The sequence below is a fragment of the Anoplolepis gracilipes genome, chromosome 2 (genome assembly GCF_047496725.1).
Source record: "Anoplolepis gracilipes chromosome 2, ASM4749672v1, whole genome shotgun sequence".
NCBI classification, from domain to species: domain Eukaryota; kingdom Metazoa; phylum Arthropoda; class Insecta; order Hymenoptera; family Formicidae; genus Anoplolepis; species Anoplolepis gracilipes.
Window position 1 is genome coordinate 2,994,978 of NC_132971.1, and position 14,287 is coordinate 3,009,264.

Below are 14,287 nucleotides of genomic sequence, written 5' to 3' on the forward strand. Positions count from 1 at the left end.
CGACCGCATTCTGTCTCGCTACATCGTCCGGTATCTGTTAGTAATTCCGACTCTCCTTTATTATGTTTGTTATAGAGCTAAAGAGCTTTAACTGTGGGCTTTACTTCAGTTTGGAGACTATCGTTCTAAAAGTAGTCAGTTCTAACATCTAGTAAATTGCTGATCCGTCGCATACATTTGTGCAGATTAGTCGCTAAAACATATACATAACATATACAAATTAGATTTTACATAGCGTCAAAATTGAATTATTTAGTTTTTGGCAGCAATTTATATTTTCTCTGAAGCTTACGGATTTGTTGCGTTCACATTTCGCAAATATTAATTTACACCATTGGATTATGTCTGGTCTAGATATTAATTAAGATTAATATTTAATTAAGAAAAATGGTCACGATTTCAGCTCTCGATTTACCGAATGAGTCATCCTCGTGTAATTTTATGACATACGTAATTCTGGTTTAATTTTATAGCAAAGATAACTTAATTATATTGAGTTTGATAGTATCTCATGTATATTTCGTTTAATTTTATGAAAATATGTTGTTTATCATACTATCAGTAGCAATTTCCATTTCGATGAATGTTTCCCAACTGAGATTTTACAATGGTTCTCGTTTTCAGTCTTTTTTGCAGTTGTCATCACAGGATATCGTGTTGTGTTTTACCTTTTTCTCTATCCCTGTCTATCTCTCAGGTAGCTGTTGTTTTTTTTGTTTCTTCATACGTGACGCGCATGCGTGCACGTGAGATTGATCGCGAACGGGCCATGTGTCCATCGTATGTACTCATAAACCATGCAACGAGAAGTCCAACGGTCCGTGACGAGTTACGCCTCTCCCAAGCGCGTTGTTTCCTGTGGATGCTTTACAGTAGCGGCTACCGGAAACTAGTTCCTCTCTGTGATATACCAAGAGAGGGGCGTAAAATTCCATATCGATAGATCGACGATAGACGCGATTTAGCAGGAAGTACACTGAAGACTCATAAATTCAAATTCGCTGGCTTTTATTCTCGATGGTTTTTATGACATTTCCCCCGGTAGAGAATTTAAATTGAGTTTTTCACGCTCTCCGTTCATCGGTTTTGCCGATGCGATACCGGTGCCATCCGTCACTTCCACAAGTGGCACCTGAGATTGCTATAACCAGTTTCCGAGAGTTGCGATGTACTCGAATCGATTGTTTGAAGCGGCTCGAACTCGAGACATGCTAACAAAGAATTTAAGAAAGGGAGATAGCTCAGAATCATTTATATGTAGCATCTATTTATAAGCTCCTCCCTATTTAGGGATAAATATACAGTTTCATTTTTACCTCATATTCTTTTCACGAATAACATAATAAAAATAAGATTTTGAAAGAGATAATTAGAATAAATTACTGATGCTATTAAATAATAAGATGTGTCTTTATTATGTCTTGTTCGTTTATCAAATAAAACATTAGTTTCATGGTTTATCGTAACTATATTATCGTACTAATTCCTTCGAGTGAGGAAATTAGATCGAAATGATTTTCCCTCGTGCAGATGACGGTGACTATAATCGTGGTGCAGCTTTAACGATATACAGGGATTGAAAGCTTAAAAACATTATTTTCTAAGCTGCGGTGATAAAAGGTGAAAATTGAATTCCATGCGCTTTCGGTTCAATTTCATTGTCGGTATTGTGTGGACTATTGTGTGGACCGTCCGTCGTTTAAAGCAGGTTATTTTAATTACTCTACTACAAGCGCTGGATTCGACAAAAGATCGCGATGAGAGAGAGCGAGAATAAAGTGGCGAAAATGGACGAAGATGCGTCGCTATTTCGCGGTAATACTCCTCTACTACACTGGGATGCCGAAGCAATTTCACTTGGAGGTTTTTCAAATCGCCAGGACTTTTCCTGCCCGAGACGTTCCATTCCGTTTGTACAAGGGGAGGGCGTAATGTCGCGCCGGAAATGAAATCCTTCCGAAACTGGTTGGAACAGCGGATCAAGGGAAGCTGGCCAGCTTGGAAACTACGCTCGTCGCTTCTCTCATCGCGAAAAGTAAACTCGGTCGCGAAAGTATCGTTCTCGCTGTATTGAGTGTCTCGCGATTGCTGTATATTTAGTCGTGCCGAAAAATTATCACATCCGAAGTACGTGACGTTTGTTTGCAAAATGAAACATTAATGGAAAGGAAAAAATCGATTGTACTCGAAGCGCGAATTGATGAAATTCACGATTTTTCTGCCGCGATAAATAGTATCACGAGATTCAATAATAATTCAGCTTCCTTTCATTACATTTAATATACGTACGAAGCACGACACGTATAAATGGAGAGGCATTTGATTGTGCTCCACTTCACCTTAATAGCGACGAGATAGAGAATCTACACGCTTCCCGAAACGAGCGATAATGCAAAGGCGGCATGAAGCTACTGGATATTTACGCCCACGGAACGTCAAAGAGCATAATGGCACGTGCACTGACCCGTTTGCCTCAATAACCGCATCTGATACGCGTTACCTTGGGATTTAATTTTGTTCCGGCGTAATGGACATGACGATCTCGCGTTCGCTTATGACCATAGCAGATTTTATACTTAATACGATTATGTGTAGCTATATACAGGCGCGAAATCGAGGAAATAAGATTTCAAAATTACCAAATCAGAAATCTATTATAGGGAAGATTTTGAAAACTATAAGATTTTACAAACTCAAAGATTACGAGAATAATAAAATCTTTTTAAAACATCTTTAAATCATGTTTTGCATTTATTAAATTGTGTCAAAAAACTATTGTCAGTTAAAAGATTATTGAAAGAGATCTATTAATTTTTTAAAGAAGATATTGTCTTTAATTTTAAACTTTAAACTTACAAAGAAACACAAAAGTTTTAAAGCACAATAAAATAAACATATTATTAAAATAATATATCTAAAATTGTGTTCACGCGCTTATATTTGTGTGATAAGTTATATATGCGCGATTATTTCGAGCCTCCAAATATATATATGTTAGAAGGTTAAACAATGCAATTTCTGTCATGCTACGACAACGAGAGGATTGATGGTTCCCGTCGGTATTATCAGGGGAGACGCACAATTTGCATTTTTGTTCTCGGCCCTCGGGCTGCTTCATCTTCGTATCCAAATATCATGGCGCTCCAAGGATCGTTTTCGATGCAATTCGCGCGAAAGAATACCGACACGGTCGAAGACACCGCTCGGAAAATTGGAAAGCGGAGGGGAGGTAACAGTTCCTCATCTTCCGATATCATCCCTCTCCGTCTCTTCGAAATATTACTTTTCATTCTTTCTCGTCGACATCGACATTAAAGTAGTTGCAAAACCGACAATACTATCGTTCTGAAATAGGTTTTTGTCATTCTCCCGTGACCGGAATTATTTTTTCACCGATGAAATATTGAAAATCCAGTCCGTTATAATTTTTCATTAAATCGTAGATGAAACGATAAATATTATGTTAAGAAAATAGCTTGCAATTATAGTGACGGATATTATTTAGGAATTAAACTTTTGTTTTTAATTCAAAATGATTCGTTGTAACAAAGAAGATTTTCGATATATCTCTTTATATATAACGAGATTCCAATTTCTTTGTCACATACATATAACTTTGAGTATTGATTATTCGATATATTTTAATTAACAGCAAAAGTGTCATTTTATCCTATACTTAGATTTTTTATTTTAGCTTATGCTTTATTTAGATCACACGTATAGACACACACATATATACAAATATTTTTTTGTTAATTTACTCGATTTGTAAATTGTACGTGCATCGAATTTACACTTTATTCATTTATTATATTCTGTCAAAAGTGAATAGAATTACAAAAGGATGAAATTATAGCGAAGCAGGATAATGACTCTTCAATTTTGTGATATCTCTTTGTTTCTGGACAGAATTATGTGAAAAAAGCTACATTTTTACTATTGTTTGTTTTATTCTGTACTATAGTAACAAACCAAATAAGTTTAACTTTTCTATCGCATTGTCCATTGGATATTTAATAATTGGGGAGAATTGAAAAATGAAAAGATTTATTTTGAATATTATGAAAATTTGTCAGGTAAATGCATTTGGAGTATTCTGATATTCGTATTTTTGTGCAAATGTGCTCTAATTTTTTTTAATTGTTCAGAATATATGGATGTTCTCTAGTTTAATAAGAAGATTGAAAAACACTTTTTCACTATTACACATGATGCAAACTATTAGCTTTTATTGTATGACTTCATATATATGTTTACAATATCATCTGTTCGTTAGATCTTCCAGCCATATTTTTGTTTCTTTTTTTTTGGCACCAAAAAGATGCTAGCATGTTTGATTTATTTCTTCACGCTACATTCAGCGGAATTTTCACGCTCTGAGATAAACTAGTAACGCTGTACGAATGCATATCGATCCGTCTCCCGCTACAATGCATAAAAAGGTACGTCGTTGCAGTCTGTCTCATGCATCATATGTGTCCCTGCAGCTTTAGATGTCGATACGTTTTCATGTTTCGTTTCGAATCCTTCTATTCATCCGAGAGCGGATGGAAATGTAGAAGCGAGTCGCAGCGTTTCGTTTTCTGAGTTTTTATTTTATATACATATAGGATGTTCGTCGAAAATAATATAAGAACTTTTCTACTGAGATAATATTTTTTAATGAATATAGGATAACTCTGTTTAATAATAATATAATTAAGAAATTATTTAACATTAACAATTAATGGCTTGACCAATCAAATATAATATAGATCGTCGTAATTTTTTTGAATTTATTTCAAGTAAACTTAAGTAATTTAATTACTTTAATATATTACAAATTTTTTATAATTATTTCTATATTGAAAATTGAAGGCGAGAAATACTTGAAACTTGCAAGAAATACGAGAAATACTTCCCTTGAAGGGGAGAAATTTAATTAAAGATTTTTATTAAGGAACAATTGCTTTTACAAATTCATTGAAAAATATAAGCTTCTAATTAATTCTCATAATTTGGCTATTGTGATCATAATATCCATAACTAATATAATCGAGAGAAATTATTATATATTATTTTCGAAAGTATACATATAAAGAGATCGGCAATTGTTTTATTGATTGAATGATGGGCTGACACTATCTCATTATTATGTAATCAATGATCGGCATCATCGATATTTTTAGTAATATTTTCAGCTTTGATTAACGATTATTTGGATAATAAGTAATCAAAGTCGAAATTTTTTTTATTATTAATTAATATTAATTAATAATTAAAGTGGAACATTTTTTGATTACTAAATTATTTGAGTATTTAGCAAAAAAATGAAAGAGTTTCAATCACTTTATTAATCATTCAGAATTAAATCTTTTTAGTTACTTGATAAATTAGTAATCAGAATGAAATAATTCTAATTACTTGATCAATCAATAACTAAAAAATTTTCAATTATTTCTTTACTCCGTAGGATTAGATATTTCTTGATTATTTAGTTAATATCAGCGTAAAATAATAATTACACATAGAAAAAAAAGTAAATTCAACAAACAAAATACTTTTGTAATAAAATTAGTTGTATTAAACTTTCTACTTTCTGATAAAAAATAATTCAATTAACAAAATAATTTCTTTGTTTTCAATGACCAAATATATTAAATTTGAGTGAAAAAAATCTCAATTCATTTAAAAACATATTTCGTAGAATACAGTGATTGTTTCTTTTATAGCAGTATCCAAAGTAAACATTTAGTGAATGATATGTACAGAAATAGAATATCAATAAACAAAAATTAGTTTTCAAAATTTTAAGTGAGAATTTTACTTCTTCAATAACTTATAGCTCTCAATTCACAATGCATAAATAGTGAATACTTTTATTTTTATCTTGTATATATAACTAGTATATTACTTAATAACAGCACTATTAATAATAAAAGTAGTCACATAATCGAAAAATATGATTTATAAGAGTGCTTGCATATTCAATTTGAAAATTAGTTCATTTTAAGTACTGTTTCGTTAAGTAATTCAGAAGAATATTCAATCTGATTACTTTTTAGTTATATAATTGAAAAATTTTTCTATATAATTACTGATTACTTAAGTAATCAAGAATTTTTTTATTATTATTACCTCTTTTTTACTATTGTTATTTATTAATAAAAAAATATTAAAAAATTCGCTATAATTACTTGTTGATCAAGCAATAAAAAATTTATACTCTGATTACTGATTAATCAATCAATAAATTAAAAAATATTTTTTCTGATAAATAATTAATTAAATAAGTAATATTAATTATTCTTAATTTTTTGCCGATCCCTATGTGTAATAAAGGAACAATGAGAGAAATATTTTTATTAACGCAAATATAGATGGGATGTTGTCTGATAAATCTTCTGCGTGTTCGGTTTCTACTCTCTTCAGTGACTTGGTCCAGCGGATGTGAACGAGGATTCTAGACGTGGATGGACAATCAGCTTATTTCATATCTGGATATTCTTTTTCTGATCCACGGTCTGAAAATAAAAACCATAGAGCTTTAACATTTCCTTCTTTTCTTTCCAACTTTTCCGTAATTAAATGAAGTATAGATTTCCCATTCGGTAAAGCGAAAAATATAATTATTATATAAATATAATTTATTATGAAACACTTACGTGAAGCGAAAAATAGAATTATTCTACAAATATAATTTACTTACGTTATTCTAATATCGGTATTAGAATTCCTTTTGATGTCTTGTAACTGCAACGCTAAATGGAAAGATGTCATTTAATGTCAAAATAGATAATAGAAAGAGGAATAATGCAATCAGTTGATCCTTAATGGAACGTTAATTGTAACTTTTGAACGCGCATAATATTCTTAAGTAAGTACCTTTAAGATTTTTCCCAGATACTAAATACGCGCGTAATTCTTTTGCATAATGAAATTAAATGTCTGACATAAGATCGCAAGACAGTTTATTTTCTTCTCAGTAGCGAAAATTGTTTCTTTTGACTCTTTGTAAATTCTTTGCAGTATGAAATGGTTCATGGATATAAAAGTTACATCAGATAGAGAAGATAATTTCTAAAGTAATGGAATTTTTTTCTTTATAATCTTTATATTCTTTATAATTTTTTCTTACTATATCGCGTAAATACAGAGATAGAAAGAAAAGAAAGAATATCTATTCTTGTGAGAATTAATCTTATGCGCGAGCTTATACTACGTACTAGTCACAGACATCTTCGCTTAGCGTGACACAGTTTGGCATCGTTCGGTATAAACAGGCTTGAAAGTATTAAGTACTTGGAGAATTACGTGCCTCATTTACCGTGATCAACGTTAAAAGTTATGCGTCTGGTATCGACCGGTTCTCTCATTTGCGCAATTGCACTTATCGTGAATGCGAAACGGTGGAGAGAGCGCGCGTATCTCGTAAAGCATAATGCTAGGTACTTGCCGGGTGCTCTTTAGAAATCGGCTAAATGACACGACGAGGAAAGTGCATTTTTGCCCTGTATAATATTCATACTACGACGGCGTTGTTCCGAGAAAGAAGGAAAGAGCTTGTGCCGGGAGTAAAGCGCGTGTCTCGTGGAAGAAATTTCGGGATTCCGGACGACGAGAAGAGAATCGTGGCGCTTTTGCGACATCCCGTATATCTACGCAAAGCACGGACAAATTATGGGTGCTTTTCACGTAGCATGACCGTTGCCACTCTTTTGTCGCGCGCGGTTATTCCGGATTTTTTCACGAGAAAAATGTCGTCTAGAATAAATTCGCGCTACACTTTCGGAAATTACGACAGTGATCTCAAGCTCGCGGAGAAAAGTTCTGCATGCACATTTTACTGGGTTATCTTCCGCGGAACGTTTTGTCTCGTTAACGTAATCGTGAAAAGGTATTACTGAACACGACACAATTCTCGCGACGAATCTCCGGAGTGTTTGACCGTACGATTTTCTTGGCCGGCTTAGATCAGATTGTCCTGCATTTTTATCCTGCGATATGTGACAGTCGAGCTGGGAGCTTATTAGAGCGGAAAGAAGTCCATCTCCCTGTCGAGCGAGTTCTGATGGGAATACACGAAAATACGCGCAGTAAATACTGGATTATTCGATCGACCTGATTACGCGACCATCTCAGAAAATTCCTCTCGGTGTTTTTGTATCTCCAAGTTTGGCCGGCCATTATTTATCTGGTACGCGCTTTAAACTAGGTAGAATGAAATATGATTATCTGTTATTTGTAGTTCGAAGGAAGTACATGACAGCTGCGATATTCTGCATATTTATAGCATAACGTTGTTTTCCACGCTATCTACGTACATTCTGCAAATATTTTTACATAGCAAGCCTTATAAAGAATTAATACGTTAAGATTATTTAACATTTAGAATTTGTATGACAAGTAAAACTCCGAAAAATTAAATAAAAATTAATTTATAAAATGTTTACTAACAATAAATTGGTTTATCATAAAATACAGAAAAGAATGTGCTTTTTTCTGGTATTATATATAATTGAAAAATAATTATTCTACATCAAGATCTCTATCGGCGTGTTTTAAAAAGCCTATTGTTGTTTTTGTTACAGCTCGCCGGTTAAACGAGTATATCCGCCACTACGAAACACTATCATATCCCGTCGAGGAGGTCCATCGAAGCCACCTGAGGGCGAAGAGGTCGATCAATCGTGACAGTACTGTGACGTTGAAGTTTCGCGCACACGGCAAAGACTTCCACATTCGATTAAAACGAGACTTGAGTACTTTTAGTAACAATCTAATTGTTGAGGGATCTACGGGAGAGAGGCAGTACGACAGCATCTCCCACATTTATCTGGGCAATCTAGTCGGTATGTTTATGAAAAAATAAAAAGATATTCAATAAGATTTTCAATTAATTATAACTTTTTTTTGATTTTTTTGTTGGATCCGCTTCTGAAAATTTGTGATTAAAAGAATAGTCACTTCAAAACTTTATACGCGATATATGTGTGTGTGTGTGTGTGTGTGTGTGTGTGTGTGTATGTAATGATATGAATATAAAACACATGGATCATAAAATTACATAAGGTTTCATTTTTGTTTGATTCTATTATGTGTATATGAAATTTTCACAAACGAATTCAAGTTTAATGCACTCGACAATAGCGTTGAATTAATTATAATTGTTTCTGTATGGGGGAACAAAAATGTGTTTTTGACAAATATCTTTGAATTCAACATATTTTTTTAATGAGAGAAGGAATATAATTAACATTAAATAAAATTAAAATTATGAATAATTTCTCACTTTTACTGCTTTTTAGTAAGCTTAAAATAATTTAAAATGGCTTTTTATGTAATCTTTCAAAATAAACGATGGATAGGTTGTGATTGATGATGCAATATATTGATGTCATCGATTACGTTACTTGTGGTTGATTCTGTTTGTCTTTCGTTTCTAGCAATCATGCTATGTCTTTCAACTTTTCCTATTTCAATAGTATTCATTGTTAAAGGAAAGTGCAGCTGTGCACAAAGATGTCTTGTGTATTTGCTATAGAGCACTAGAGGTCTATGACTTGCGAATATTGTATTTTGTGTCGATGCACTTTTCCAAATATAGAGTCGTGGTATTATGATATCATGCTGGCAATCTTCTCGGTGCCCCATATATTCACATAAACGATACCGTCAGCGTAAAGTTACACAGAATCGATCGATAGCGATCGTTTTAGACCTGCTCGCGAGAAGCAGCCATGATAAAATTATATGAGTTTACTTTTATTTTATCTACGTATCACACCATTCTCCGAAATTAAAAGTATTTGTTGCAAAAGAATAATGGTACACCATTGTTTTGGCACGTAAAAATAATAGAATGATTGTGTGTGCGCTAAAAGAAAAAAATGATTGCAAAGAATTCAAAGTCAAAAATGCAAAAATGTTTATCTTTCTTTCTCTCTCTCTTTCTCTTTTTATATTAATAGGTAAAATTTTCATTTGAAAATCTTATACAAAATGTTTTTCTTCACTCATAATTTAAACTGAAATAATGATATAACTATCGTACAATTCTTTTAAATTATTAATATTAAATATTTTTTGCTTTATGCCAAGCAGAATCAGCTTTAATAGAATCTTAACGCGAAACTTAGTTACGAAAATATTTATTATTCTAAAGTTGTAACAAAACATAGAGAATCTCTAATCAAATTTTCGTTGAAAGGAAAGCCACCATCTTCAAATTCAGTCACCACAGAATACGCTATTAAAGTTGAACCTTATAAGAGACACTCTGCATATTCTCAAAGAACTTCCGTCAAAATAAACTAAATGTAACAGAAGTACAGAGAAGTGCTTTCAACTGTACAAACAAAGAGCCATACTTAAATTTATAACCGCGTCTGACCTCCAGACCGAAACGTTCGCTTCGTCGTCGATGTGCATTCTGGTTGCATTTTGCGCTGTGTGTGACTTCGACGAGGCGGTATTGTTTCTTCGTGTAGTAGGTGCTGCTTCTGTGCGATTCGGTAGCCAGGTGTGGCACGCAAAAGTGCGTGTCAGTGTAGATACCGGGTGGAACTTTATTTCCAGTCTAATAATTTACGGGAACCCAGCATGCAGGCAATAGGACATTTTAAATTATGGATCAGGGGACGAGGTGCTTACGAGAACGGTTTATCTCTCACTCGCGTATTCGTGCCACGATCTTTTCCGCCGACCCGGTTACAGCCGCGATCTGTGTCGAATAATGCCACGAGAAGGCATACTTCAGTTTAGGATCAAAGGAAATTCTCAAAATCGCGGGCTTAGCGAGCACTTAATCATCGTTAGTAAGCTACTCGTATGCTTGCTAGATTTATGAGAAATTTTTTGACTCTACAAAAAAGAATTTATTTCCAAATTAAGTTATATCCTTCGTGTTAAATTTTTTGAAAGTCAACAAAAATATGTAATTTTAATGTAAATTTATTGTATAAACTGCAATATATATATATAACATTTTATATTACTAAAATTTCTTAATTTATTTTGAAGAAAAGTTATTGATTTAAAAGCTCAATATATGTGTATATTGTATATATATGTATATTGTGTATGTAATGTATATATATATATATATATATATAATTTTTTTTCTCTAAAAATAGAAGTCGATTTATAGCTATTATATGTATAATAATAATATAACAAACTTGGTTTGATTTTTTTTAGGCATAAAGTTTTAAAGAATATGACGTATTAACATATATTTCCGTAGTCCAAAATTAGGAAAAAGAATTCCGAAGTGATGTTAGAGATATGCTGAACATTTTTGGTACTGGAAGCAAAAGATTTTCTTTATTCTCGTGTCAAAAGAAATTCTGAATTGTGATAAGCTCAAACGTGCGCGGGCGTGACTTCGCTTTCCTGCTATCTATTATCTAAAAGGAAAAAAAGAATATGCGTCATGACGCTGCTGAATATTCTCTCTATTATTATCGTTTACCTGCTATCTGCAATACATTCAGATTTTGTCTGACGCTTTTAATAATTCAACTGTTCTTTCACATCCGACCCATTGGTTGAAAATGTGTCGCAAAATATTTTCCATGCGTAAAATGTGACAGTGATACAATTTCAATGTTGCCTTTTGCACCAAATTATATTTTTGTCGATAAAAAATATATATTTATCAGTTTCATACAAACGGAGATAAAATATTCATTGCAGGTTTTATTGAAGAAATTTTCGCATCGAATAATATATGCTTCCTGTAGAATCGCATGAATCATATTTCATGAAGAATAATTGTGACAAAAAAAAACATTTAGTTTTTTTTTCTGAAAATTTACTTTTCTTGATATAACGGTTTTATAATACCATTTATTTAATAATAGTAAACAGATGCTTTCTAGATGATATCAAAATTACAATTATATTATTTTCTTGTTTAACTACGTATATTAGAGAATTAAAAAGAATGGTAATTTTTTTAGATATCTACAGTTACAAAAGTTATTTGATTAAGTTATTGAACAAATTGGAACATTTGGCAAAAATAAATTATAAATTATTTGAGGAATTATATATAATTGGTACACAAAAAAGCAAATAATACATTTTATTTTTCTTATTCTTAAATAAATTTGTATGTATAATTATTTTAACTGAATTTTAATCTCTTTATGATTTTTATAATTCTAAAAATATTTTTGTTAAATAAAACTATCCAATTCTTATCATGCTACATCCAAGTGATATCGAAATAACGATATCAATAGTTGCGAACTTGTATGATAAAAAAGTGATAATTATGACAATTATATTGGATATCAGTACTATTAAGAACAAAAGAAAGAGAATGAAAGAAAAATAAAGATAGGATATATATTTTCATATATTATAAATTTATATCATTGTTTTATAATTAAAAAATATATAATTTTGTATGTTTTATAAATAAAATATGTAATTTTAAAATATATAGTTTAGTTATGTTTTTTAAATTCTAAATTTTCTAATTAAATCCCATTTTAATCTTCGCAGTTCTCTTAGTATTTTATTTTTCTCGAGAAAGACATGAAAAATATATCTGCTATAACTTTTGCTACGTGCATCTTGGTTAGGCGAGTAAATTAGACAGCGAGGCAGGAGCAGCACGTTGCTGCGTAAGCTAGTAATTTCTGGCGCAGAAAGTTTTAGCGAGCGACAAAGTTTCAACCATCGTCGATACTTTTTCAGGTGAAGCGAGTTTGCAATCGTCCACGTACGGGAACATGGTTTCGTACTTGCATGTACCTACCTATCCAAGTATTTATGTTACCTCCATAACTTTTTGTGCTTTTAGCCATAATGAAACGACAGGTTCAAACGAAAAAAGTAAATAAATAGTACGGTGGTATTGTGTTTTAATGCTGGCTTTTAGAGAGAAATAACTGGATATAATAATTAATTACAGTGATTTCTAATACTTATACATATGTATATATTTTGATTTTTTCTTAATTGACATACGTAATGTTTTTGTGTTTATATTTGTTATATTTGTCGAGTGCTTAATTTATAAATTGAAACAATACGTTTTTGAGAAAATTTTATACAGAAATTCTCTCTCTTTCTCTATCTCTCGCGCGATACACGTCTCTGATCATATATTTTCCACTTTTAGATGAGCCTGGTAGCCATGTGTTCGGAAGTGTCAGTGATGGAGTCTTCCATGGGAAGATAGTATCACCGAAGAGTGGTGCGTGGTATGTGGAAAGGGCACATTACTACTTTCCGCAGCACGAGATAAACGAGACGTTGCATTCTGTCATCTATCACGAGGATGACGTTGGTGATCCTTACGTGAATGTTCGACAAGGTAAGATGCAAAATAGCAAGATTCTTTTTTTATCAATAATTATCTTTTGCGTTTTTGAAACATTTTGTTCATTTGTAAATTTGTAAATATGTATAATTTGTTCGATGAGGAAATTGCATTTTTATATTAAGCTATTTATCGAAATATTTGTTGTTATTTGTTTTTTCAATATTGGCACATTTCAAATTGTCAATAATATATTTTTATTGTAAGAAGTTGAAAATATTTGGTTTTAATAAAATCAAATAAGAAAAATTAATCAAATGTAAAGAAAACAAAAACATAATTTTTATTAATTTTTTAAGCAAAATTTTATTTTTTTAAGTGCAGTTTTATTAATAAATAAGTTATAAATCTTCAAAGATTATAATTTTTCAATATTTTTCTATATGATTTATACAGATTGCAATAAATGATTATACTTCTTTGTTATACTTTGCATTATATTTTTCTCATTCATTTGTATTTATAAACTTATGGATGGTAACATAAACTAGTATTTAGCTCGCGAAAGTTTGTTTAACATCTCATTGAAAAAACAATAATTGTGTAAGGACTTTTGCGCAAAATTGCGAACTTTATTATGTAAATTATGGGAAATATAATATGCGTTTAAGAAGAAGAATATTGTTAGATTACTAAAGATATTTATTTACTGGATGTGAAAATAATTATGTCATTAGAAGTTTATTAATAAGAAAACGATTATGAATCTGAGAATGTTTTAAATATTTTTCTGAATATGCAGTTTATTAATGGCGACCTTGAAATAACATCTACGATATTACAAACATCCGCTTTTCGTTGCGCATCCCTTTGTCAAACGATACCCATACATCTTCTCGGAACATATGTTTTCTCTTCTCGAAACATTTTCGCTTTATTTTCTAGCATGGTTCTAGGATGGTTCTTTAACAATTGTTTTTAAAATCATCCATTCATCCGTCAGCCTCAAGTAACTCGCCTAAATAAAAAGAT

General features: G+C 31.6%; 1 protein-coding gene across 2 annotated transcripts in view; it reads left to right on the plus strand.

Moving 5' to 3' along the window:
• Kuz (zinc-dependent metalloprotease kuz) overlaps positions 1-14,287 on the plus strand; it is a 121,037-nt gene that overhangs the window by 92,970 nt on the left and 13,780 nt on the right. For both annotated transcript variants that reach the window (XM_072887090.1, XM_072887089.1), the window contains exons 2-3: positions 8,571-8,831; positions 13,115-13,309. In XM_072887090.1, coding sequence (XP_072743191.1) covers positions 8,571-8,831; positions 13,115-13,309 — 456 coding nt within the window. The remainder of the gene's footprint in view (positions 1-8,570; positions 8,832-13,114; positions 13,310-14,287) is intronic.